This window comes from Schistocerca piceifrons, chromosome 8 (genome assembly GCF_021461385.2).
Source record: "Schistocerca piceifrons isolate TAMUIC-IGC-003096 chromosome 8, iqSchPice1.1, whole genome shotgun sequence".
Taxonomy (NCBI): Eukaryota; Metazoa; Arthropoda; class Insecta; order Orthoptera; family Acrididae; genus Schistocerca; species Schistocerca piceifrons.
This window is the reverse complement of record NC_060145.1, coordinates 128,210,502-128,235,718: the sequence shown is the minus strand read 5'-3', so window position 1 is coordinate 128,235,718 and position 25,217 is coordinate 128,210,502. Positions and strand designations below refer to the sequence as shown.

Here is a 25,217-nt window from a genome sequence, read left to right as displayed (position 1 = left end):
GTGATCAAACATAACAAAATTATTGCAAAAGTTGTAGTTAGTCCAATGGAAAGCTTTAAAGTAATGGTAATCTGAGTAGCTTGTCGATAACTGGTTAATACTGTTAAAAGCACGAATCAAATTCAAATCATTGCCACTAGTACTTATGGATTGAACTAATTGGTTGTACAGTTTGACTGTCCCACTTAAATTAAAGTTGAATGAATTCATTGACTCAAGTAAGTAAGTATTATTGTGGAATACAGTAGAAAAGGGAGTTACAGATAACTTGACTTTTACATACAAGGTGCCTTGAGATATTTGGGATACATGGAAAAAGTCACTTGACAGCTCACAGTTTTCTATGTCTACCACAAAACCACTACCTTGTATCTTTTGGGTAAAGGGGGAGAAGGACTTGTTACACATGAAGGTCAGGTCAATTGTTGCGATGATACCTTCTGCGAACCATTGTAGGAAGGGTTGAGTGAGTGTTTTCAGGTTCCTGGGACAGTAGTTCTGGGGTTGAACATTCATGAAAAGATCTCTCTGACAGCTGTATACACAACTGTACTGTACCATACTAGTCTGTGGTTCAAAAAGAACACCAGATTGATGCGGAAGAATTCTAAAAGACAAACAAAACCTAAAATAAAAGCAAATGATCAAAGCAAAAACAATCATTATCCTTAAATTTAACATAATAAAGGCAAGAAGTTAGTCTTCTGCAATAAGAACAATGTTAACACTGACTCAGTTAGTTGTTACCAGAATAACACACTTCCACTTCTGCACATACGCAATTAGACACTGCACACTGCTGCAAACAATGTATAAGCACTTAGCACACGCTTAGTGTTGTCTCGGTCGTAGCAAATACATTGACGAGGGGGAGCGCGGGGCCGCACTGGGGCACGTTCGGCGGCGACCTGGCTTCTCAGTATTGCACTGTGGATCTCGGCGTCGACGGCACACTGGCTGGTTACCTCCGGGAGTGCTCAGTGGATGTCTCAGCTGCTTCCAGGGTCTGCCTCGGGGTCGTTCTTCTGGTTCATCAGCTGGTTCCGGTGCTGGATTGCTCAAATATTTTACACGGTTCACGTGCACTGTGATAGAGTGAAACGGCAATTGGACTTTTAATGTGACCGGGGAGATAATTTCAAGGACCTTATATCGCCCTTTCCAATGCAATTTAAATTTCTTAACGTGACCCTTCTTCAACACTGGGTTACTCAGATAGACTAAGTCTCCAACGCAATACTTAGGTACGACTGCTCTGCGATTGTGTTGCGCGGCCTGCTGCAAAAAGGACTGATGGTTCCGAGCCTTTACATGCTTCCATACTTCCTTCATTTTGCTCTGCGTAGTCTCTCAAAAACAGCTGTCAATCCTTCAGCGGGTTATTGCATGTCCTGACAAGATAATAACATCATCGAGGTTAGTCCTTTGAGGACTGTATCCATCAGACGTTGAAATGTTGCTGGCACATTCTGTAGACCGAAAGGAAGACGGTTACACTTGTACACACCTGTAGGCATAATAAACGATGTTTTAGCCCGATTGTCTGGATGTACAGTCAGTTTATTGTACCCGTTGGTTAGGTCACAAACAGAAAAGATTTTGCACAAACCAAGATAATCCAACGAGTGTACAAGATCCTGTAATGGATGAATATCCGGTAACGTCACAGCATTCAGCTTCCGGTAGTCAATACAGAATCGGTACTTCTGTTCTCCTGTAGGCGATTTCCTTTTTACGATCACAATGAGGGAGGCCCAGGCTGGATCAGATGCCTCTCTATGTTCAATAAACCCGACTTCCAGTTGTTCTTTAATCATCTCGTCGACTAAGGCTTATTGGTTATAAGGAATTCTGTATGGTCGTTGAGTGATGGGTGCTGCTCCTCGCCGGCCGGTGTGGCTGAGCGGTTCTAGGTGCTTCAGTCTGGAACCGCGCGACCGCTACGGTCGCAGGTTCGAATCCTGCCTCGGGCATGGATGTGTGTGATGTCCTTAGGTTAGTTAGGTTTAAGTAGTTCTAAGTTCTAGGGGACTGATGACATCAGATGTTAAGTCCCATAGTGCTCAGAGCCATTTGAACCATTTTTGCTGCTCTTCCGGTATTTATTCTATGTTGAACTAATGGAGTTGCTGGAAGATTATCCCACTCACGGAAGAGATCAGAGTATCTAAGTAGCACTGGTAAAATTATTTCCCGATCCTCCGGCGATAAATGGTTTAATTTAGTAACCAGCTCTTGTTCGATTGATCCACGTGCTTCGACAGTTGCCTCTCCTGTATTGACATTCGGTGGACCATAAGTTGCTACTTGTATATCTTTCTCCTTGGTAGGGATTTCTATCACGTCTTGTGGATCTAGGTTCGATACTGTTGCCACAGGAGTTCCCCGTGGTAATTCCGCTTCTGCATTACTCGCAGTTTCCCATTTGGTTCGTCCTCAATATCACTGACAGTTCTTGCTACATAACAATGCTTCTGGTCTAGCAAACCGTTTACTGATGGCTCTGTTAACAACAAATTACTTCCTCAGAACTTCGGTATCTTCATGTCGATATACAGTGTTTTTCCTGTTCCCTGGGGGATGCACTCACTTTCAGTCAAATGTACGTCGACTCGGAACGGTATACTTGTGCCGCTACTTGGTTTCGCATTACCTCAGCGTCACTAACATTCTTTTGAGTCTGACTCTTAGAGTGCCCTTTGCAGCCATAATCATTATGACCGAATTGGATTCTCTCTTTGCTACATCAATCTGAGCGTGATTAGCTGCAGGAAATCCAACCCTAGTATACCTTCGTAGCGTTTCTCTCTACTTCTTATCACTTGCATTCTGGCCTCATATTCATCTTGGCCTGTCACGAAGTTAATCACAACTTCTCCATAACTGTGCACCTGGTTGCCATTTAACCCTTTAATGGTACAACTCCACTGCCTCCAGCTTCTCTCTTTAACTACATGGCACCACATTAGAGAAATTTGAACCCCTGTATCAACTAGAAAACAGACATTCTGTCCATGGTAAATTGTGTTAACAAACAGGCCTTGAGAACTGTCATTCGTGGAGCTCGCAGTAACTATCGCTTCTTGGGGGCGGAAGTAGTGGTGGCCCTCCCGTCCCCTCTGTCGTTTAACGTACTCCTTGCATTCCTTCCTCTACAGTTCCGCGCTATGTGGCCTTCCCTTCCACAAACGAAACACTGAATCTTTTTCCCACGAGTATTGGCTGCCTGTTGCCCGTTCCCACGATAACTGGTTCCTGAATAAGCTTCGAACACACGCCGATCCGGTTTGCGGTCTATTTGAGGTCTCCGTAGCTCTTCCACAAATTGAACTGCTGTCTGTATGGCTTCTTCAAATGTCTCACAACGTGCCAATCTGACTGCACGACCGACTTCACCCTGTAACCCATTCAAAAATGTATCTAATGCCCTTTGTCCTGGTTCAAACAATTTTTCGTCATTGTACGAATCGTTCTCGCTGAGCTCATAAGTATTAGCGTTCACTTTTCTAATGCGATCAGCAAAATGCTCAATAGATTCTCTGTCCAATATACGCATGTTGTACAGTTGTTCCCTGTAAAATCTTGCTGTCTTCTTCCCTTTGTACCATTGCACCAGTGTCTGCTTAAAAACGTCATAGGTAGCTGCTCGAGTGCACATGGTATCACACGTAACAAAATCGAGTGCATCATCTTGAATTCGCAATTTTGCCACGGTTACTTTATCTGAATCTCTCCAGGATCCTAAACTTGCTGCGTTTTCCAGTTTACTAAAAAATACGTGAATATCATCATCAGACTTCCCACGGAAGACCGGAACTGTGGGGATCAAAGAAAAATTTTTAACTACTGCTGAATCTGTTGTGCTTTCATCAGCTACATTCCGAAGGCTACTATTCACTTGTCCCACATCCATTCTACTTTCTGAATCTGTTTTCAATCGCTGAATTTCTTCTCGTAACTGTGCTATAACAGTCTGCAAATCTTGTTGTGCCTCTGCCATACTGAATAACCCGGTCACTCTATTTATTTAAAAATTTGCCATCATTGCTGTTCGCATGCACGCCAAGCAAAGCCAGTATCTGCTGCAGTCCTGCCTTCAGTGCTGGGTCTTGTTCCATTGCATCGTCTGCAGAGATGTGCTCCGACAGAGGATGGTATCTGCCTTGTGCTGCTTCCACGTACGGATATGAAACACGAACTTCGCGAACAATGCCAATCACCGCTATACCCTCTTGGAAGACTGTAGGTTTTCTTCTCTCCACAGAAAAGTATTTCCAGAGTATCCCACTTCTGACACCATTTTATAAGGCATTTGACTGGTCAGGATGATGGCGGGTGGGCGTGAGGGTCTTAGGGTGAGCCGGTGATCAGCATTTGAACACGGTCAAATAATTTACTTTAATTTTTATTAAAAACTCATTACATACATACTCAGAAGCGGTCAGTGTTCTCGCAGCCTACCGACCCGAACGCGACGCGGAAGCCAGGTGTCTGACGACGCAGCAGGGTGTCTGATGACAACAGCCGCCCGGCCGACAGAAAGACCCACTTTTATTCTGCGTTGCTAGCTGACTCGTGCGGGCAGTGACCCGACAATGCCGAATCAGCTGTGACGGAAACATGTGTACCGCGCTGGAGGGTGGACGATCGCTTGCCTACTTCACCCGTTCCCTTACAATTCACATATTGATGAATGGTGTCCCTTTATAAAAAGTGAGGATGTTTTCATCTTCCTTTGGAACATGCTGTTTTTTGGGAAAAACTCATTTTATAAGGAAAGCTGTTTCTTGTTTGTGTAAATAAAAAAATGTTTCAAATGGTAAATTTTACCATAATTTTAATTTCACATAAAGTTATTTTAATGCACTAATTTGAGTACTGAAAAAATATTGCTAAAGATGAAGTGAATTCAGCTTCGATTTTCATTACTTGATAATTATGAACTGGATGATTAGTAGCCAATGCTAAATAGCTTTAATTTTACAATTGTGAATGTTTCATTTCGCATTGCTTTCATTCTAACTATGACGACACTCATTTCCAGAATTACTTTATTCTCCCCTTCCTGAGACACTTCAGGAACGAGTGTTTGGAGCAACACAGTCAGCTGTTGATAGCGACTCAAAAGAGCAAGCAGTAAAAGCATATTTATCATCAGTATTACCTGCTACTGACACAAAGCGGATAAATGGAGAACTGAAAAAGGCAAGTTTCCACTTTACTTCGACTGTGTAGAGGTAGCATAATCATCAGCCTCTTACTCACTGGCTGCAATGAATGTCTTGAGAAGAAATCGACAGCCTCTTTTTAAATTTTAGAAATTAACTTTTGAGTCAAAAGCCTTAAATCTTTCTGTAGTATGATATGACACGATTGCATTGTTCAAGAATAGCATATTTGCAACTCACTGGGACATTTTCTTGTACTTCGGAGCTCTTCACAGTCATTAGTTGCTATCTGTCTGACACTTTTTCTTCACATAAAGTGTGAAGGTAAAACATTTTTAGAGTTTTCCCATTGGACACAGACTTTCCTGTAAACTTCTCTAGATGTGACTTCATAATGAGATTCAATAATGTTGTCATCTTCAAAAAGAAAAACTTAACTATGTAATCAACATTAATATTACTCACATCTTTCACCACATTTGTAATTTTAACCCAAACTTATATCTAATTAATTTTCTTTTCTTTAAACTTTAGAAGTAAAACGGAAGCCACCAGGGCATGACATATATTATTTAATTTTATTTACTATGAGTAATATCCCAACATTCTAGGCAAGTTGTATGTATTATCTTGTTTCAGCTCTGTTTTTATTCATCATTGATCTCATGTTTAATATCATTTTAATGTAGAGCTATTCTTAAAACTAATCAAGCTATCAATTGATTGCCTTGCCCAGTTTTATGTGGTGGTAATCAAACTCATTTCCAATCAATTTTTGATTTATATCATTTTAAGCCTATAATACTTTCAGAGTTTGCTCTTCCCATTTCTCTGTTCAATCCAGAGGCTACATATAAACATCCTATTGTTTTTGCATTGTACTTTCAGCCTATGAAGGTTGTACTGACCTCTTACTTGCTTCTGATTCTCCACAGGTAACACAGTTAAGAAGGGAGTGGATGTACTCCATTCCTGGTTGCACAAAGTACCCTTAAAATTGTATACTGACCTGACTGTAACGTTTAAGCAATGATCACTCCGAAGTATAAATACCCCTTTATAAAACTCTCCATTATCATTCCATAAAATAATAATAATAATAATCCAGCAAGTTTTCTGTAGTACTCTTTTTCACTGTGCTTTATGTAGAGACTTCGAGCTAAACACAACAGCACCTTCTATTTTGCCAATCTGCATTCTTTGCTTTCCTGTTGTTAACGTAAGGAGTTACTGATCAATTGCAGCTAGTAACCTTTCATTGCTTCTTTTGAGATATTTGTTAGTCAATACTCTTATGATCAATAGTATTTCACAAAGCTCAGACCACTGTGTCTTTATTGTTTATGCAGTACACCCTTTCAGCTGAACCACAATACTCAGGTGTATCTGTTTACTTGGCTATTCTGTAGTAAGTCTCAGTGGACCACAGTGGTATCCTGTACGCTGGCTGTTAGAACACAAGTATTCCCCATTCCTGTAAATTATCTCCCTTTCCTCCTCTCCATCAAATGTGGTGTTGCTAATAACCAGCATGAACTTGCACTATTCTTATTGCTATTTAGTTGTCATTATTTTAGCTAGACATCTGAACTCATTGTTATACTATAATTGTGGTAACAATGTCTGATGCTGCACTGTGTATCCACGTACGTGATTCTCTTATGGTTGTGGTTGGCTCTGTAATTTCTAGAATAATTACTACGTGCACTGAAGCATTCAGACAATCGTTCTTGTTATGCCCCGTATGTGAATGGAATGTACCCTCAACTATGTACCTGATGGTAGTTTGCAGAGTATAGGTGTGGATGTGGATGCAGCTGTAGAATGGTCATAACTTTCGCCAAATTTCCTCTTAGTTAGTTCATCCTTGTTTTTACTGTTTTACCCCACAGTTTGGAGAATTCCTCTTAAGTGCTTTCTAAATTTTTTGTAGACTTAAATGTACTGGGTGATAAATTGACCAGCTTATAAAACTTCTATTCTATTAACTCACTAACTCGTTCATCCAAAGTTGCCAAAATCAAATCTGTAAAAGCAGTCCCCTTTGTTTCTTTGACATTCTGTAAAATATTTACCCTTTGTTTTGTATCTGAGACTTGTTCTTGTATTTAATTTTCTTTGTGTTCAGCAAAATCCTGAATTTGTGTTACATCATCGGTTTTTTTTCGTATCCCACTATTGTAATACATCCATATGTAACTCCTTGGTTAAAGAGGCTATTGTGTTTTGCAGCACAGAAATTTCATTCTTTATGTCACTTTGAGTTTGCAGGCTAGAAGTTGGTTCTGCTTTTAGATTACAAGTTAGTTCTCTTCTTAGACTGGTACGAGAACTATTGACCTTAACATTGAATTCAGTTTTTAATTCAGCATTTGCTTACATGTCAGCCAGTGTACACCATTAACAAGACTAAATTGTATATAAGTTTTAGTTAGCTGCGGCCACTATGTAACTTAAGCATGTTATAAATTTAACAAAAGAAACTTCAATGAATAAAATCACTTTCCATCAGACTGCAACACCCAACACTACCATGGTCGTGAATAAAACAAACAGCGTGGTTCTAACACAGCTCACCAAAGTGTAAAGGCAGCACACGTCATGTTGAATTGTTGCTGAGAGGCTGATTTGGCGGGTGATGCTAACTGCAGTGCTGTAGGTAGGTGGTCTGTTGGCTGCAGCCAATGCTGGAATTTATAGAAATAAGGGATACCAACAGTTATAATTTTATAAAATATACTATTTACGTTACCAGTTTCGACACTACATTATTGTCATCTTTAGGTCCCTATATAAATTGAAGGGTGATATCCAGCCACGGTTTCATGTATAATCATGTGACGTGCACTCCAGCCATATAACAACTACTTTGACATTCCCCATTGCTGGATTGCACAAATCGTGTAAATAGAAATCCCTGAGACAAGTGAATATACATGGTACCTGTCCTAATGCACCGGTGATTGGATATCACCATTCGGTTTGCATAGGGGCCTGAAGATACATTAATACAGTGTTGCAACTGGTCATGTAAGTTATATATTTTATAAAAAATATTTGCTGGTATTCCTTATTTCTGCAAGTTTATGACCAGCCACAATCCCATGCCATTTCAGTGATGGATCATCTAAGACACTGGAATTAATTGATATCTCTGGCCAACCTCTGGTGCACTGACACATTGCTGATGAGATAGTAACAGTTTACTGATGCTGTGTCAGTCCGGATTTATAACTTGCTTCTTTAATATAAATGCTGAAACTTCCTGGCAGAGTAAAACTGTGTGCCAGACTGAGACTCGAACTCGAGATCTTTGCCTTTCGCAGTCAAGTGCTCTACCATCTGACCTAAACAAGCAAGACTCACGACCCATCCTCACAGCTTCAATTCTGCCAGTACTTCATCTCCTTCCTTCCAGATTTCCCGAGTAGAACTAGCACCCCTTGAAAGAAAGGATATTGTGAAGACATGGCTTGCCCGCGAATAGCGAAGGTCCCAAGTTTGAGTCTTGGCATGGCACACAGTTTTAATCTGCCATTAAGTTTCACATCAGCACACACTGTGCTGCAGACTGAAAATTTCATTTGGGAATATAAATGCTGTCAAGAAACTTGATCATCCTTTTTCTCCACTAATATGTTCTTCCCTCCTCAACTTTTAAGAGAGCGGAGAGGGCAGTGCAAGTATTAGTTTGTGTTCTGCATCTCAGTAACAGTTGTTGATCCCCTTTTCAAGAACAACCCGTTTGTTTATCCTCAGTTGTTCTGCCAAAAATACTTCATTTCTTCCCAACTATTACATAATTTAGCCATCTTTAAACATTCTCAAGTTTGTCACTTAGGATTTGATTGTGTTCTGCTCCTAACTGCCACTATGAGAGATACTTCATTGCTTACAACCACTTTTTGATTTTTTGGTACTGTGACATAATTATGATTTTCTGCACTCTTATTATCTTTCTTCTTCTCCCTGCTTCTTTTCTAGTTAGCAGATTTGATGTTCTTCGGCACAGTTACCACAAATGAAACAATGCGTCCAGCCTCCCTATTTTATGCACACACAAATTAGTTTCCGCACAGTTACCATATTCACATTTATTACCCACTCAACGAAATTTCTATGTGCAGATGACAATAATCATTTGTCGAAATTTCTAAGTGCAGCTGACGATAACCATTCATTGGTAACAGATATAAGTATAATATCTTACCACTTTTATGAAATGATACTTTACATTTCAAATTCATTTAGCAATACGTAAAAATGTTCCTACTCATGATCACAGATTTGTTTCTGCGACATTATGCACATTCTTCTGTGTACACTGATATTAACGATCCTAAATTATAAGATAATGCAAATTGTGTATTTAGTTTATGTTTGATATTAACGATCCTAAATTATAAGATAATGCAAATTGTGTATTTAGTTTATGTTTTCTCATTGCAAATGAATTTTTATTAGAAAACTTTATCATATAGTTGGCTGAAATATGTAATTGAAAAAGATTGTGACGTGATCACCATGTTGCCCCAAGCCCCAGAGTGCCATTTTCTGAAGAAACAAATTTGCTGTCCTAAAGGAACACCTTTCTGGACATTGATTCCAAAATCGATGTTGAGAAAGCGAAATTTGCCTGTAAGCTTATTTCTTCTTGATTTGAAATATTATTTTGTGAAACTCTTGACATGTTGAATGGTCAACAACGAAAGATTACAGGATAAGCCTGCTGCACAACAATGTGCAATTTTTAATTGCAAGGAGGAAGGCATTGCATAATACTGTATGGGTGTTAGAAAAAGCAGTTTTACTGAAATTGTTTCATAAATATGATCTTTGTTTGTATTGTTCCTATTGTCAGTTTTTAATTGTTGTTATTTTAATATTTGGAGAATGGCATCATTGCCTTTATTGGTTTCATAATTCATAATGAAGAACGAAGTATGAATGTTTTGTGATTAAAGGAATAAAAATTTGATGTTGCCATTCATATTTTGTATTGAATATGGTTACATAACAGAATTATTTATTGAGAAAACCAAACTTTTCTGTTGTTGCAGAGGCTGCTGTTAGCAAAACATAGGTTGAAAGGTCATAAGAGATCACAGCGACAGAAGAAATCTCAGCTGACCCTTAGTGAAAAGAGGGAACTTGGCTTGCACAAGTTGAATAAAAGTGGCTTGAAATATAGTGACTTTTGTCCATTACATTCCTTATGGAAACAATATTTCAGTTCCTATATAGATATAAGTTTTTTAAAAGAGTCTGGGTAAGGATTCTACATTTTTTCATCAGAAAGTTTCTCTTGAATCTGTAAATAACCTTTAGTTGACTTGTCAGAAATAGAAATTTCTGTCAAATTTCCTGTTTTTCAGATGTGGCAATGTTTTAGGTCAAATGTGTATGTTAGTGTAAGTGTTGTAAATTCAAGTTTAATATAATTTTGAAACAGAGAAGCCGGCCGGAGTGGCCGTGTGGTTCTAGGTGCTACAGTCTGGAACTGCGCGACTGCTACGGTCGCCAGTTCGAATCCTGCTTCGGGCATGGATGTGTGTGATATCCTTAGGTTAGTTGGGTTTAAGTAGTTCTAAGTTCTAGGGGACTGATGACCACAGCATTTAAGTCCCATAGTGCTCAGAGCCATTTGAAACAGAGAAAAGAGAACAAGTAGGGGGTAGTCTCCTAATTGCAGTGTTTGAATTTACACAAAAATATCCCTCTGATGCAAATGAAACAAGCCTTTTCTGCTTTCTAAGGAAAAATATCTAGTACTTTCCTTAACTCATTAAAATACTAATTTTTTGACAAATCGTGTTCCAAAAATATATTTTTATTAATGAAAATTGCCCCATAATGAATAATGTAGACATATAAATATAGTATTTGAAGTTCAAAATAATGACTTACAAATTTCGAATGTCACAATTAATAAAATGCTGCATATAGTCATGTAATGGAATCTGACTAAAATATTCTGAAATTTAGTAATTTTTTTAGTTTCTTTGTATGTATGAAGTCAAACCCTGTATTTCACTAAGGAGAATCTTGGCAAAGCTGGATGGAACACAGTGGACATATTTATGTCCTATCATGGGAGAACACCTGTCTGTCATCAGACAAACTGCCATTCTTTTCAATGTCTAATGATGTAATATCTCATTTTTCCTCACTTTCTGAGCCACTAAATTCAATACCAAACTCATGATTTTGGAAGCATTACCTAAACAGCAGTACAGAATTGATGCTTTAAGCTCATTTTTTCATGCATCCAAATCTACATGCAATAAAGATGATATCTAGTGGCAGCCAACTCAACCAAAAGACAACAGCCAAGCTACAAAGGTAGGACTGGACGCTCTTTAATGGCCAAACACTTAACTATTTGCACTGAAACAGATATGAGGGAGTTTTTATTTTTTCGCAGATTTGTTCTTAAGTTGCCCGAGTATTTTAAATTACTGTCAAAGTAATAAAAATGGGATAACTCGGGACTTAATATTAAGTGGTTAGTACAGGTTTTTTCCTCCGGTTTCTGCTAGATGACACCCGCCAGTGGCTGAAATACCCAAAAGCAGCTGTTCGTAGGGCTTCAGGATCATCCTCAGGCCCGGAGACTGAATCAGTGAAGCCCTCCAAGCCAGAGAAACCCAAGGATCAGTGAGAGAAATTCCGACACAAGACCCCCGAAGACCAAGGGATTTGCAGTGGCACCCACACACCACTGCCTACAAGCTTGTGTCTAGGATGAGGTGAAGATTCTGGCATCTGCTGAGGACCTAGATCTCGCCAGACCCTCATACACAATGGCTATAGCCTGTTCAGGAAATATATCGGTGGCAGCAGATACGGACCCCTGCCCTTCTCGGCTACATGGGATAATACAAGAACTGTAGTGAATATAATAAACTGTCAGGTGGAGTTTGCATTTATGTCCTGAACTAGGTGTGTAGTAAACCTGTGCCCCTTCAAACTCCTCTTGAAGCTGTGGCTGTCAGGATAAGGACGACACAGGAAATAATTGTCTGCAACATACGTCGGCCTCCAGATGGTATGATAACCCTGAATGTATTGGCTGCACTGATTGATCAACTCCCTAAACATTTCCTACTGTTGGGAGATTTTAATGCCCATAACTCCTTGTGGGGTAGCACCATGCTTACTGGCCGTGACAAAGATGTCAAAAATGTACTGTCCCAATTCGACCTCTGCCTCTTAAATACTAGCACCACCACACATTTCAGTGTGGTTCATGGTAGTTACTCGGCCAATGGTTTATCAATTTGCAGGCCAGGACTCATCCCATCTATCCGCTGGAGAGCACATGATGACCTGTGCGGTAGTGACCACTTCCCCATATTCCTGTCACTCCCCTCGTGTCATGCCCATGTTCGCCTACCCAGATGGGCTTTAAACAAGGCAGACTGGGTAGCCTTCACCTTCACCTCTGCTGTCACTCTCCCATATAGAGCCATCGATGTTGTGATTGAGAAGGTCATTACAACGATAATTTCTGCGCTGGAAAATGCAATCCCTCGTTCTCTAGGATGCACCCGGTGAAATACGGTCCCTTGGTGGTCGCCAGAAGTCGCTGAGGCAATTAAAGAGCATCGTCGAGATCTACAGCGACATAAGCGGCACCCTTCCCTAGAGCACCTAATAGCCTTTAAGTGGCTCTGTGCTCATGTTCGCCTGCTTATAAAACGATAGAAACAGGAGTGTTGGGAAAGGTACGTGTCGACCATTGGGTGCCATACGTCACCATCCCAAGTCTGGACGGAGATCAGATGTCTTTTTGGGTACCATACCCCAACAGGTGTCCTTGGCATTAACATCAGTGGTGTGCACTCCACTGACACAAACGCGATTGCCGAGCACTTTGCTGAGTACTGTGCTCAAGCCTCTGCGTCGGAGAGGTACCCACCGGCCTTTTGCACCATCAAACGGCGGATGGAGAGGAAAGTACTCTTGTTCACTACATGCCACAGTGAACCTTATAATGCCCCATTTACAGAGTGGGATCTCCTCAGTGCCCTTGGACATTGCCCTAACACAGCTCCTGGGCGGGATCAGATCCACAGTCACATGATCAAACATCTCTCGTCTCGCTGAAAGTGATATCTCCTCGTCATCTTCAATCGGATGTGGTGCGATGGCATCTTTCCATCACAATGACAGGAGAGCACCATCATTCCGGTGCTAAAACTCTGTAAAAATCTGCTTCATGTGGGTAGACATCGGCCCATCAGCCTCACCAACTTTCTCTGTAAGCTGCTGGAATGTTTGGTGTGTCAGCGATTGGTTTGGGTCCTGGAGTCATGTGGCCTACTGGCTCCATGTCAGGGTGGCTTCTGCCAGGGTCGCTCTACCACTGATAATCTTGTGTCCTTAAAGTCTGCCAACCGAACGGCCTTTGCCAGACACCAAAACCCGATTTCCATCTTTTTTGACTTATGTAAAGCATACGACACGATATGGCGACGTCATATCTTTGCTACATTGTATTAGTGGGGCCTACAGGGCCCACTCCCAACTTTTATCCAAAACTTCCTTTCGTTCCGTACTTTCCATGTTCAAGTCGGTGCCCTCCATAGTTCCACCCGTATTGAGGAGAATGGTGTTCCGCAGGGTTCCGTATTGAGTGTATCTTTATTTTTAGTGGCCATCAATGGCCTAGCAGCAGCTGTTGGACCATTTGTCTCCCCTTCTCTGTATGCAGATGACTTCTGCATTTTGTATTGCTCCTCCAGTACTGGTGTAGCTGAGCGGCACGTACAGGGAACCATTCACAAGGAGCAGTCATGGGATGTAGCCCACGGGCTCCAGTTTTCAGCCGCAAAGCCGTGTGTCGTGTACTTCTGTCGGCGTCGTACCGTTCATCCGGAACCTGAACTTTATCTTAATGGCAATCCACTCACTGTAGTGGAGAGGTATCGATTCTTTTTACAGGTTTTCGACACCTGATTGACTTGGCTCTCTCACCTTTGTCAGCTTAAGTGGGAGTGCTAGCAGCACCTCAATGCTCTCTGCTGCCTGAGCGTCACCAACTGAGGTGCAGATCGCTCTACGCTGCTGCAGCTCTACAGAGCCCTTGTTCAACCCCGCATTGACTTGGGGAGTCTGTTTTATGGTTCAGCGGTGCCCTCAGTTTTACGTATCCTCAACTCAGTGCATGACTGTGGCATTTGCCTAACGACGATAGCTTTTAGAACGAGTCTGGTGACGTCCTGGCAGAGGCCGGAATCCCTCCATTGCGAATACGACATGCACAACTGCCCTCTAGTTACGTTGCACATATTCGTAGTTCTCCTGAGGATGCGAATGACCGTCTTCTTTTCCCACCCGCGGCAGTTCATCTCCCGCATCGGCGGCCCAAGTCAGGGCTCACGATTGCGATTTGAATGCGATCTCTTCTCTCCGAACTGAAGTCCTTCCCTTTACCACGTCTACTTGAGGTCCATTCACGTACACTTCCATGGTGCACACCTCGGCCGAAGCTTCATCTGGAGCTTTTATGTGGCCCTGTCAATTCTTGACATGACATGTTCTGGGGTTCTGAAGTTATTTACACCAACAGCTCTGTGGCGTATGGTAATGTTGGCTTCGCCTATGTCCGCAGAGGCCATACTGAACAGCATTCCTTGCCTGCTGGCTACAGTGTATTCACTGCAGAGCTTGTGGCTATATCTCGTGCACTTCAGTACGTCCATTCCTGTTCTGGTGAGTTGTTTCTTCTCTGTTCTGACTCCCTGAGCAGCTTACAAGCTATCGACCTGTGCTACCCTTGCCATCCTTTGGTAGTGAACATCCAGGAGTCCATCTCTGTCGTGGAATAGTTCAGTCATTCAGTGGTGTTTGTGTAGACCCCAGGACATGTCAGAACTTGCTGACAGGCTGGCCAAACAGACTATGTGGAAACCGCTCCTGGAGATGGGCATCTCTGAAACTCACCTGCGTTCTGTCTTGTGTGCAAGGTTTTTTGGCTTTGGGAGATGAAGTAGCATAAAAGGATGCATAACAAACTGCGTGTCATTAAAGTTACTGTGAATGTGTGGAAGTCTTCCCTGCGGGCTTCTTGCAGGGAATAAGTTGTCCTTTGTCGACTTCGCATTGGCCATACGTGGCTCACACATGGTTACCTCGTCGGTCGCGAGGACCCAGTTACCTCCTCCGCTGCAAGGTCCCACCTCAGAGTGGCTGTGGCTCCCAAATGACAGTCATCCACCACTTGCTGGACTGCCCACTTTTAGCTGCTTTGTGGCGGACTTTTAATTTTCCTAACACCTTACCTTTGGTGTTGGGCGACAGTGCCTCAACAGCAGCTTTAATTATGTATTTTATTCGTGAGGGTGGGTTTTATCATTTGATCTGAGTTTTAGCCCATGTCCTTTGTCACGAATGTGGAAGAATACACTGAAAGAAAGACCCTGTCAAACTTTTAGCAGCTGAGACGCACTGCAAGTATTTTAAAAAAGTTGAAAATTCCCAAATTTGTAGTTCGCTAAGCAGCTGGAGATATGTACACCCTACTTTAGCTGTAGCGGACTGCGCATGTGCACCGTGACACAGGCACCTAGCTTTGGTTGATGGCGCATCTATACAAATAACATGACTCATTTCAATTGTAATTTGTAAAGCAAATATCAGTTTTCATTGATGGTTTCTCTGAGACAGTTTTCTGCATTTACTGTTCACTAATATTCACAACTCATTTAATATCCTTAATAATTACTAGTTTGATTTTATGATAATGTGTTGGGGAATGAAGTAAAATTGAATTAATATTAATTGGGTTTAATGCTTAATGTTAAGTTGTGTGAACACTGAGTATTGCTTCATAAAATCTGACCATGAACTGTGTACATGGAAGAAAGTTTTACACGAAGTAATAAATATGCACTATAATGAAATTCCCAAAAGTATGGAAGAATAACTGTTGGAAAGACTTACTGTAGAGTGTGGCCACAAAGTCCTGTTACCTCCCATTAATAACCAACATATACCCCTAAAATTCAATAAAGAGCATGAACAACTCTTCCTTAGAGGAATTTTCTTGAGATACGAACAATGTAGAGTTTCTTGTGAGTGGCAATGCAACGATAGAGTTCTAAGAGTTCAGATGAACATTGTCAATTTCAAGTCTTCTTCAGCCTGGTTAAGTAGATTCAAGAAACCATACAGTAAAGGAAGTCTCAAAACATTGAAGTTTACTTCAAGTAAAAGTGTAGAGGAGATCCACTAATTTGTACCTAATGTGAAGACAAGGCTCACTGTTATCCCCACATCTGCTGTGTTTAATGCCAATCAGTCAGGTTTCATGAAAGAACTATGAGCAAACTGCATTCTACCATTTTGAGGTAAATAAACACAGAGACTGTTGTGGAATGTGTTAATGCTATGAAACATAAATGTACAACAATGACAGTGATAGGTAAGAGTGGATTACTGTTTCCACAGCTTAATATGTGTCTTCAGGGACTTTAAGGCATATTAACATCAAATATTTAAAAAAAAGATTGTTTAGTGGCAAAAATATTATAATCGATCTATCAAAATCTGGAAAAACAGGAAAGAATAATTTTTAACATTTCATTCGAAATGGTTTCTAACCACTTGCAGATTAATTCATTGCTTTTGTTGGACTCTTGGTGTGGACATAACAATACCTCTGTCTTTCAGGATGATGACAAAAAGGCTGTTGATATAATTCAGATTCCACCCAGAACAACCATTGTGACTCCTGATAAAGAATTTTTTCAACTATAGAAAGCATTTAAGGAAATTACCAGACAACATAATTTCTGATTGCTCAGTGTCATTTGAGATTTGTCAGGAGAATAATATTCTTAAATTTCAGTAATTTGTGCATTATCAGTTTGCATCAGCACATTTTACAAATGGTTTTAAGTATGCTCAGTATGTAGTACAATAAGCTGAGCAACAGCCAGGACCATTTCTTACTCTAACGTAATTCTGTCTAATTATTTTCCTTTGCTAGTCACCATTGTAAGAATTACATATGCAGCAGTTTAACTGTCAAAGTGAACTGTGTCTTATTCTAAACGTTAATGAAACATGGCATTTTTTTGTATGGTGTAGGTGCTTCAATTTACTTGTGTCACCATCAGAAATGAGTAACTTCAACAAGTTTTCAAAAATACTTGCAGTGTGTCTTGGCAGTTAAAATTTCACAGTGCACTTCTTTTGTTGTATTCTTCCTGCATAAAAAATTCAGGGTGGGTTTCTACATGTCTGTTTGTCAGGTTGCAAAATCTTTGGGTGGCCTGTAATGATGACATTATTATCCATTATCATTACAATGCAATGCAGATTTGGTGTAAATATTGTATTAAATGACTGGCCTGTAATATTTTCATTACAATGAAAGCATGGAAAACACTACAAGAGCAAGTCTAAAAAACATTTTAAGAATGATTGTTTTTGCACATCAAAAGTGAGTGAGTGATAGCAACACCTAATGTAACCAATTGTCTTATGGTTGTGCTTTATAAATATTAGAATTAGTAGGGGTCTGCAGTATTGTGCTCCATACAATATGCATTCACAGCTAATCAGGAAGTTCAAATGTGAGATCTTCCTTGTCAGTATTTTTTGCAATTTCAAATTTGGATTGAGCAAAAATCAATGTTTTCAAAATTGTATTTGGGGTATTTCTTCCTCCTACAACCAGTCTTAGACTGGCCCAGTGAATGAAGAAATGGAAAATATGTATAGAAGATAAAGATAAAATGATTGAAACTCCAGGTAGGAATATCAACAATGTAGGAAAAGATAGATTGCTACTTACCATAAAGAAGACACATCAAGTTGCAGACAGACATGATTAAAAGACACTCACATAGTGTGTATGTGTCTTTTACTCACACCTGTCTGCATCTTGATCTGTCTTCTTTACAGTAAGCAGCAATCTATATTTTCCCAAATTAAAGATAAAGGTTAGTTCTAACACTCTGAAAATGCATTTGTCGCTCAAAGAATAGTTTATGCAAAATACCCACCGAACCTCGTAGCCATCTCAGATGTCCTACACATGAGACAAGTTTTCTATGGCAGACACTGCAGGAACAGCATTTGGGATTATTTGAGTGGGTGCTTGTCTGGTTTGATACTGAGGGCTTAAATTTGGGACACCTTCATAACTCATAATTATGAAAAGTGACTGAACCAGTTAAACAGCAGTAGTGTGTGTGAATATTGCTTAATAATACTTTTTAAACAAATGTGGAAAGAGCAAGGAATGTGAACAAAAGAACAAAAGAATGATATGTCCTTTCTTCACTGCAAGAGGAGGACTGTATCATAATGCGAAATGTCTTCCAAGCTTTTTTTTTTTAATTTAAAAAAAAAAAAAAGAATCCAGGGAAGGGATTTTTTGGGATCCTGTTACATCAGAATACTGCTAACAGAGCTCAGGTACAAACTTTTCTTGAATACCTGGACAAAGTAAATAAATAAAATAGATTTATCGCCCATTTTACAGAGTCATTAATGATTGTTACAGTATACAGATCCCCACTGGGAAACATTAAAATATTCTTACAAGAAACTGAGTCAGTATTATGCCACATGGCAGACAAAAGAAAGCAAATGATACTCTGTGGAAATTTTAATATTTTTTAAGCAGATTCGAAGTCACAAGGACTCAGTCAGGTGAGTAAGGGGCTGTGGAACAACAAGACTGACTTTTGATGTCAAAAATTTCATGATGGATGTGGCTGTGTGACATGGGATGCTGTCAGCAATGTCAGGTCTCACTCTATTCACATTGTAAAATGTGTGGTTGACAGTTTTTCCTGGAGGAACAATCTCACAAGAGCATCCAAATGTCCAATGTTTTCATTGGTTTTTGAAGTTAACTGTCTCCTTTGGTGAGGTTCACCTTCAGTGTGTTCTCATTCTTCAAAAAGTGATGTGTGCCAATGGAAAACTTGACAAGGAATGTTCCCTGTAGGCCTGTTTCACTTTTGCTAAAGCCACACTTGGGATTCCATAAGTTTAACACAAAACTTGATGACATAACATTGATCTAAATTCTGCTGTTCCATTTTTGTAACAACACCGATTGCACACTCAAAAATCATGTGATGGCTGTATAGAGCTAAAACTCAGACTGAGCATCTGGAAGGGATGAACAGACTAGACTACACAAGTAGAAAAACACAGTGTTGCTAGATTGCTCTCAGTGTGACTTTTCTCTCATACCTTGAAAAATAAACGCTATAAGGGCAATAGTTAAAAGGGAAACGGGTAAATCGGATAAGGGATGTGAGGGCTTTTTTATTAAAGAAAATAGCTAAACAATAACTGGTAGCAGTCAGGTAGCCAAAATATTTAGTAATCACTTCCTTAAAATAGCTCAAAAGACTGACTTGGATAGTTTGAGATAAAACAATATTATATGCATGTAGAAATGCCTCATACATAATGCAGATTACAATTGCTCTATGCTCTGGGAAAGAAATTAAGAGCATAATTAATTACTTCAAACGAAAAACCTCTCATTCAGTTGATAATATCTGAAGTAAAGTACTAAAATCTTGTTATGAAGTAAAGTACTAAAATCTTGTTATCACATATATGCAGTGTATTCAGTGACACGCGGCAACAGTTCACTATCACAGGGTGTATTTCCCAGCAGACTGAAATATGGGGGGACACTATTGTGAACTCTTCGAAATGGAGAATAAAACAAAATATTCTTAGGTATTTATATTGATAAGAACATGAACTGGAAGTCACACGTTACATATCTTCTTGAATGTGTGCGCTATTAGAATTCTGAGATGAAATGAAGTAGACTTACTTTTCTTACTTCCTTCATGTGTTTTCATCACCTTTCAAATGGTGCACCCTCTGACTTCAAAGACCCACTGTATCAACAACTTTCATCCGTGCACAACACTTTGCTACCTGACTGTGCTGATTGTTGTTGCAGCATCTCATTCCCCAAATTCTTTCTGCCGATAATTGAAATTATTCCTATTGCTCATGGCTAAAACCCAGTCCCACATCGTGTTTCTTAGATGCTGCCTAAACCATGGACTCTCCCACCACCACCTTCAATGGCCAAACCATTAAAGTTCCTTACTCAGGATCCCACCCCTCCTTTCACAGCGACCTTCACCTTTTCAGATTCCACCACTCGCTGTCCCTCACAAACCTGTTACAGCAAAAATACATCTCCGAGGCGTAGGCATCCCAGAATTACCTCTGCTCCCTCCACAAGATACTGCTACTGTGCAATCCTAACTACATTCATCACATCTTTGAAATTGAATCCCTTGCTCTTCTGCTCCTGGAAGAGCATTCCAGACAGCACCTCCTTAAGTTATCCAATCTGCTGACATCATACTGCCACTTTGGGGCACCACTATCTAATCCCTGTCCTACCCATAGTGTTCCTGCTCGTCAATCCCTCATAGCAACCAGACCCTGCCTAATGGACCTTTTCAACTTGCCACGTCCCCCAAAACTCCATATGAACACTTCAAACCCAGAGCTTAAACAATCCCAAAACACTGTTGTTAATCTTTTCGCCAAAATCCTGAGCCCCACAGAAGTTTTAGTCCTCGTCCTTAGTCATATACCCAAATTTAACCATATTGGACTTGCGAAAACCCTACTTGCCTTTTCCTGATCCCTGCCATAGACACACTTCTGTGCTACCACTCGCTCCAGTCAAAGCCAATGTAATTCCAACATTGAATCCAGCCTCTCCCAATTTCTACCACATCCAGCCGTGATCCTCTCCCCCACCCAACTAACAACCCCCTGGTCATCTTCCAGAAATTCTTTACCTCCAACTTGGCCCCACCGTCCTTCCTCCAGGTCCCTTACTAACAACACCAACCTTTCAGCAGAGGAAAGGACAGCCATCCAAAGTCTTAAAACAGATCCTGGCCTAATCATCCTCCCTGCAGACAGTGGCTTCACTCTGTCATGATGAGTTGTAACTACCTAGCAGAAGGCCTCTCCCAATTGTCTGACTCGTCCACCTGTAAATTGTGCCTTAGTGATCCCATCCCAGAAGTCCAACATAATCTTCAGTCCCTACTTAAAGCCTTAGGCCCTTCCCAGACCCTTTCACCCGAATCCATTTTGCTCATCACCCCTACGACATGCTACATACCCTCCTTCTACATGTACCCCAAAATGCCCAAACCCAACAGTCCTGGATGCCCCATTGTAGGTGGTTATTGTGCCCCCATTCAAAGGAATTTGTTCGTCATTGATCAACACCTGTGACCACCAACACGTCACACTCCTTGTGTAGTGCAAGGAAAGATGATCGTGACAGAATAATATTAAGTAGGGAGTAAGTCACAGAACATATACTGCGTGCAGTTATTTATTTTTCTATGTGCAGATATTAAATGGGAGGTGTGGAACACGACAAAACTACAAGGTGTGACGACAAGTAAATGGCTTCATCTGCTGTGGGTGAGGCCTTTTACATTTTTGTGTTGTGGTTTTGCAGTGGCTTGACCGTCAAGGAGCAACCACTCTCTCCAAGAATGAAAACAACAGACAAGGTGGTTTTGTGACAAAAAAATGTATATTGTAATCTTGGATGTCATGGTGAGGCTTTGAAAAGTGTCGTATGAGAAGCTATGTTCTACTCTAACTCAAGAGTCACTCCTATGATCTGTACACCCATTCAAGAAAATAAATGTATCTAAAAGGAAAGTAGTGGATACACTTTATCATGGTAAAGACTTTCCTCAGCTACACATGGGATGTTCGAAATCAGAGGCACTGATTAGCAGGACCTCTGCTTCTAGAGCATCAATTATGATGGCAACTGGATTTTTTTTAAAAAAAGAAAGGTAAATGTGTCATATAATGCATCGAGTGACAGATCTCAGGAAGTGTTCTGACTAAGCTTCAACCTACAAGGATCGAGCTAGCAGTTACATAAAACCCTAAACCACCAAGAAAAACACTTCATTTGGCTCCCAGTATACAGAATGCAGAGCAGTGAAAGCAGAAGGAAGAAAATAAAGAACCATAAATTTAAAAAATCGTGAAATTGAACGAGTGATAAATTATGGGGTTGCTAAGAGAAACAAGGATTAAACAAAAGAAGAGAGTATAAGTGAATGGACATAACTATATTGTCTAAATTCAGTAAAGATCCGTTAAGAAGAAAGTGAAAGGAAATCTCGGAACAGTTCACGAAATCTGGAGACAAACCATACTTATGCAATTGTGGTGCATCTATCACCGCAACTTCGATTAAATTTTCATGTCAAGAAAACCACGTCAACATGTTAATAAAAGAACATTTTAAGTACAACAGAGTAATTTCTCAGCTTTTGGAGAAGAAGAATTTTCCGGTGGGCCTGGAGAATAAGTTTCTGAATTCTGACAACGGCAGGGACCCAGTAGTAGCTGAGCAATGCTGCAGGGGTGCTGCTGTACGATGAGTGCAATCGATCTATCACTGTGTTCGAGACATTAGCTGTGCCGGGTGCTGCAAATCTGTAAATCATTGCAGTACCTCGCCACATGCACGTGGTTGCATTGGCTACATGGCAAGAGTGTGCAGTTAATCAGAAAGGGTGAGCTATTCAGAAAATACAGAAATCCCCTGTGAAAACTTTTTTCTGTCTACACAGTGGCACAGTGTTTCAGTGTTATCACATTTATGAAAACTATGCAGTAATCATTTATTAGCATAACAGAGGGTACATAATAGATAATATTTGTGTTGTGTGCCCATCATTACTTGGAAAATGGCAGGAGAAGCACCAGTATGGTTTAAAGGTTTATTAAAACAAATGTTTGATGAAATGAATTCTAATTTTAAGAAAATTTCGTACAAAGTAAATAAACAAATAAGAACTATGACACTATGAAGGAGTTATCTGTGAAGTAGATCCAGCAAATAAGAAACTGACACTAGGAATGAATTATCGGACACTAAGAAGAAATTATCTGACAAAGTAGATTCTAAAATTAAGGAACTATCTGACAAAGTAGAGTCTAAAATTAATTAACTGTTTGTCAAAGTAGAAAATACAAAAGAAGAACTAAAATCATAGGTAACAGAACATATCAAACAGGAAATAGAAGCTGCTCAATTAACTAACATTGCAAATACTTTGACCCTGATGCATCAGAAGTTGAAGGATGAGTTCAATAACCAATGCAATTTTGTTCACAAGGAACCAAAAGAGAAATTCAAAGAATTAGATGGTAAAATTAACAAAGTAGGTCAAATTGCTGTTAGAGTGTTCAATCAGGTTACAGAGCCAATCTCGGAGGCGAAAACTGTATTAGAACAATGCAAAGAATTCAGGGAAATGGTTAACACATTTGAAATGCATCTAATTTGGAAGAACGATTACAAGAATTTGTAAATTCTGCCATACAAGGGAAAGAAGTATCACTTAATATTAACACCCCTTCCAAGGAAGGTGCTGAATAACATAAAACAGACTTAATGAGATTATGGAAGGCTATTGAGAGTACTAATTCATAATCCATAAGAAGGCAGCCGAAAATAGGTGTGTTATCGAGTAGTTTATTAGAGTAGCTACAATTGGAAAGTAATAAGAGTTTAAGCAATTTCCAAAATTCAAACCTGATGGATTTAAAGTTCAGAATATCCTGCATCAAAGAACAGTGTATCTAATAAACTCTGATACAGGGCAGGAGTATACAACATAGATATGATTAAAAGATTTAAGGCCCCCAGTAGAGTTCGTGCCCTTTTCAAATTTGGTGGATTGACGACCACAGGCTGTCAGGGTTAAATTGTTTCTGTATTTCTACCTTAGTTTTATCGAGGACAATTTCTACCTTCCTTGACTATTTTATTATCTTTTATTAATATTATATCTTCAACTACCACTTCTTCGAGAAATAGAACTATGAAAAAAGTTACGACCCCAACACTTTTACACATAGCGTCTAGTGTTATTAGATAATAACTACATCATTCTGTTTACAAAGATAGCCATGAGGTTAGTTAATAAATGTGACTATAAATTAACATTTCAAGGCAAATTTTGAAGCTGTACTGTACATGTAGTACACGAAAAGCCAAGAATAAGAAAGATTTTAGCTATGTTATGATATGCCAATAATAGAAAGTGGAAGAAGTTATAGCCCTAAGACACTTGCAGAGAAATGCTTCAACTCCCAAGGTCTTTACGTAAGCTATGAATATAGTAAGCTAAACATTGCAGGATGTAGAATAAGAAGTTATTGATACATTCGTTTGCATGGCTGTCTTCCGCATCAGCTGTTAAAATCTGTCACTGTTGATTAACCATCTTGAGCTGCCTGCAATTTATTTGCAGTCAGCTCAATGGTAACAGAAGTAGTTATTGGTTTTGTACATGTTTTAAACTTTTGAACATAAAGAAAGAAGAATAGAATGGTTAGGTTTGTATTTGAATTTTTTTAGTGGAGATTAATAGTGAGTAGTGATGTCACCTCTATTGAGTATTGACTGAAGAATAGACAGACCACAGAAATTGTACTGACTTAACGTGAATATATTTGCCCATTCAGTTGCATTTCGTAAGACTTATTATGATCCATTTTCGGTCTGTCTGTGGTGATGAAGCTGTGGCATATCTGTTCTGTAGTGAATCCCGAACAACATGTCCCTCTGGTGCCACAGTGAAGTACCTTAGCACATGGGGTCCCTGGGTGGGAGGCTGTTAGGGAATCCATCTATGGGGTACTGCCTTCTTCTCTTCTTCAATCCTAACATACCTCTCTCTATTTCCTTTCTTACTTTTTCTTTAGGAGTACCAAATTTATGTTCCCTCTGTCCATATCCAAAATTTCTACCACAAGATATCTTCTTTTAACAGTCTATATACTGAATTTTACAACCTACAACAGTAGGATTGCACTGGCAAGACAAATTGATGGACTGCCAACAAGCGTAGCTGAATAAGAAGCAAGATCTTGAGAGTTAACATGAGAATGAGAAGGTTTGGTTACTAATAGTCAACAAGGAGTAGGTCCATGAGGGGTTAATTACAATAACGTTTTCTTAGTGTATTTTTCGCA

General features: G+C 39.9%; 1 protein-coding gene across 2 annotated transcripts in view; it reads left to right on the top strand.

The window, feature by feature from the left end:
- Positions 1-25,217, top strand: part of LOC124711671 (ribonuclease P protein subunit p29) — a 102,003-nt gene that overhangs the window by 6,288 nt on the left and 70,498 nt on the right. For both annotated transcript variants that reach the window (XM_047241864.1, XM_047241863.1), the window contains exons 2-3: positions 5,045-5,205; positions 10,229-10,437. In XM_047241864.1, the coding sequence (XP_047097820.1) occupies positions 5,045-5,205; positions 10,229-10,437 (370 nt within the window). The remainder of the gene's footprint in view (positions 1-5,044; positions 5,206-10,228; positions 10,438-25,217) is intronic.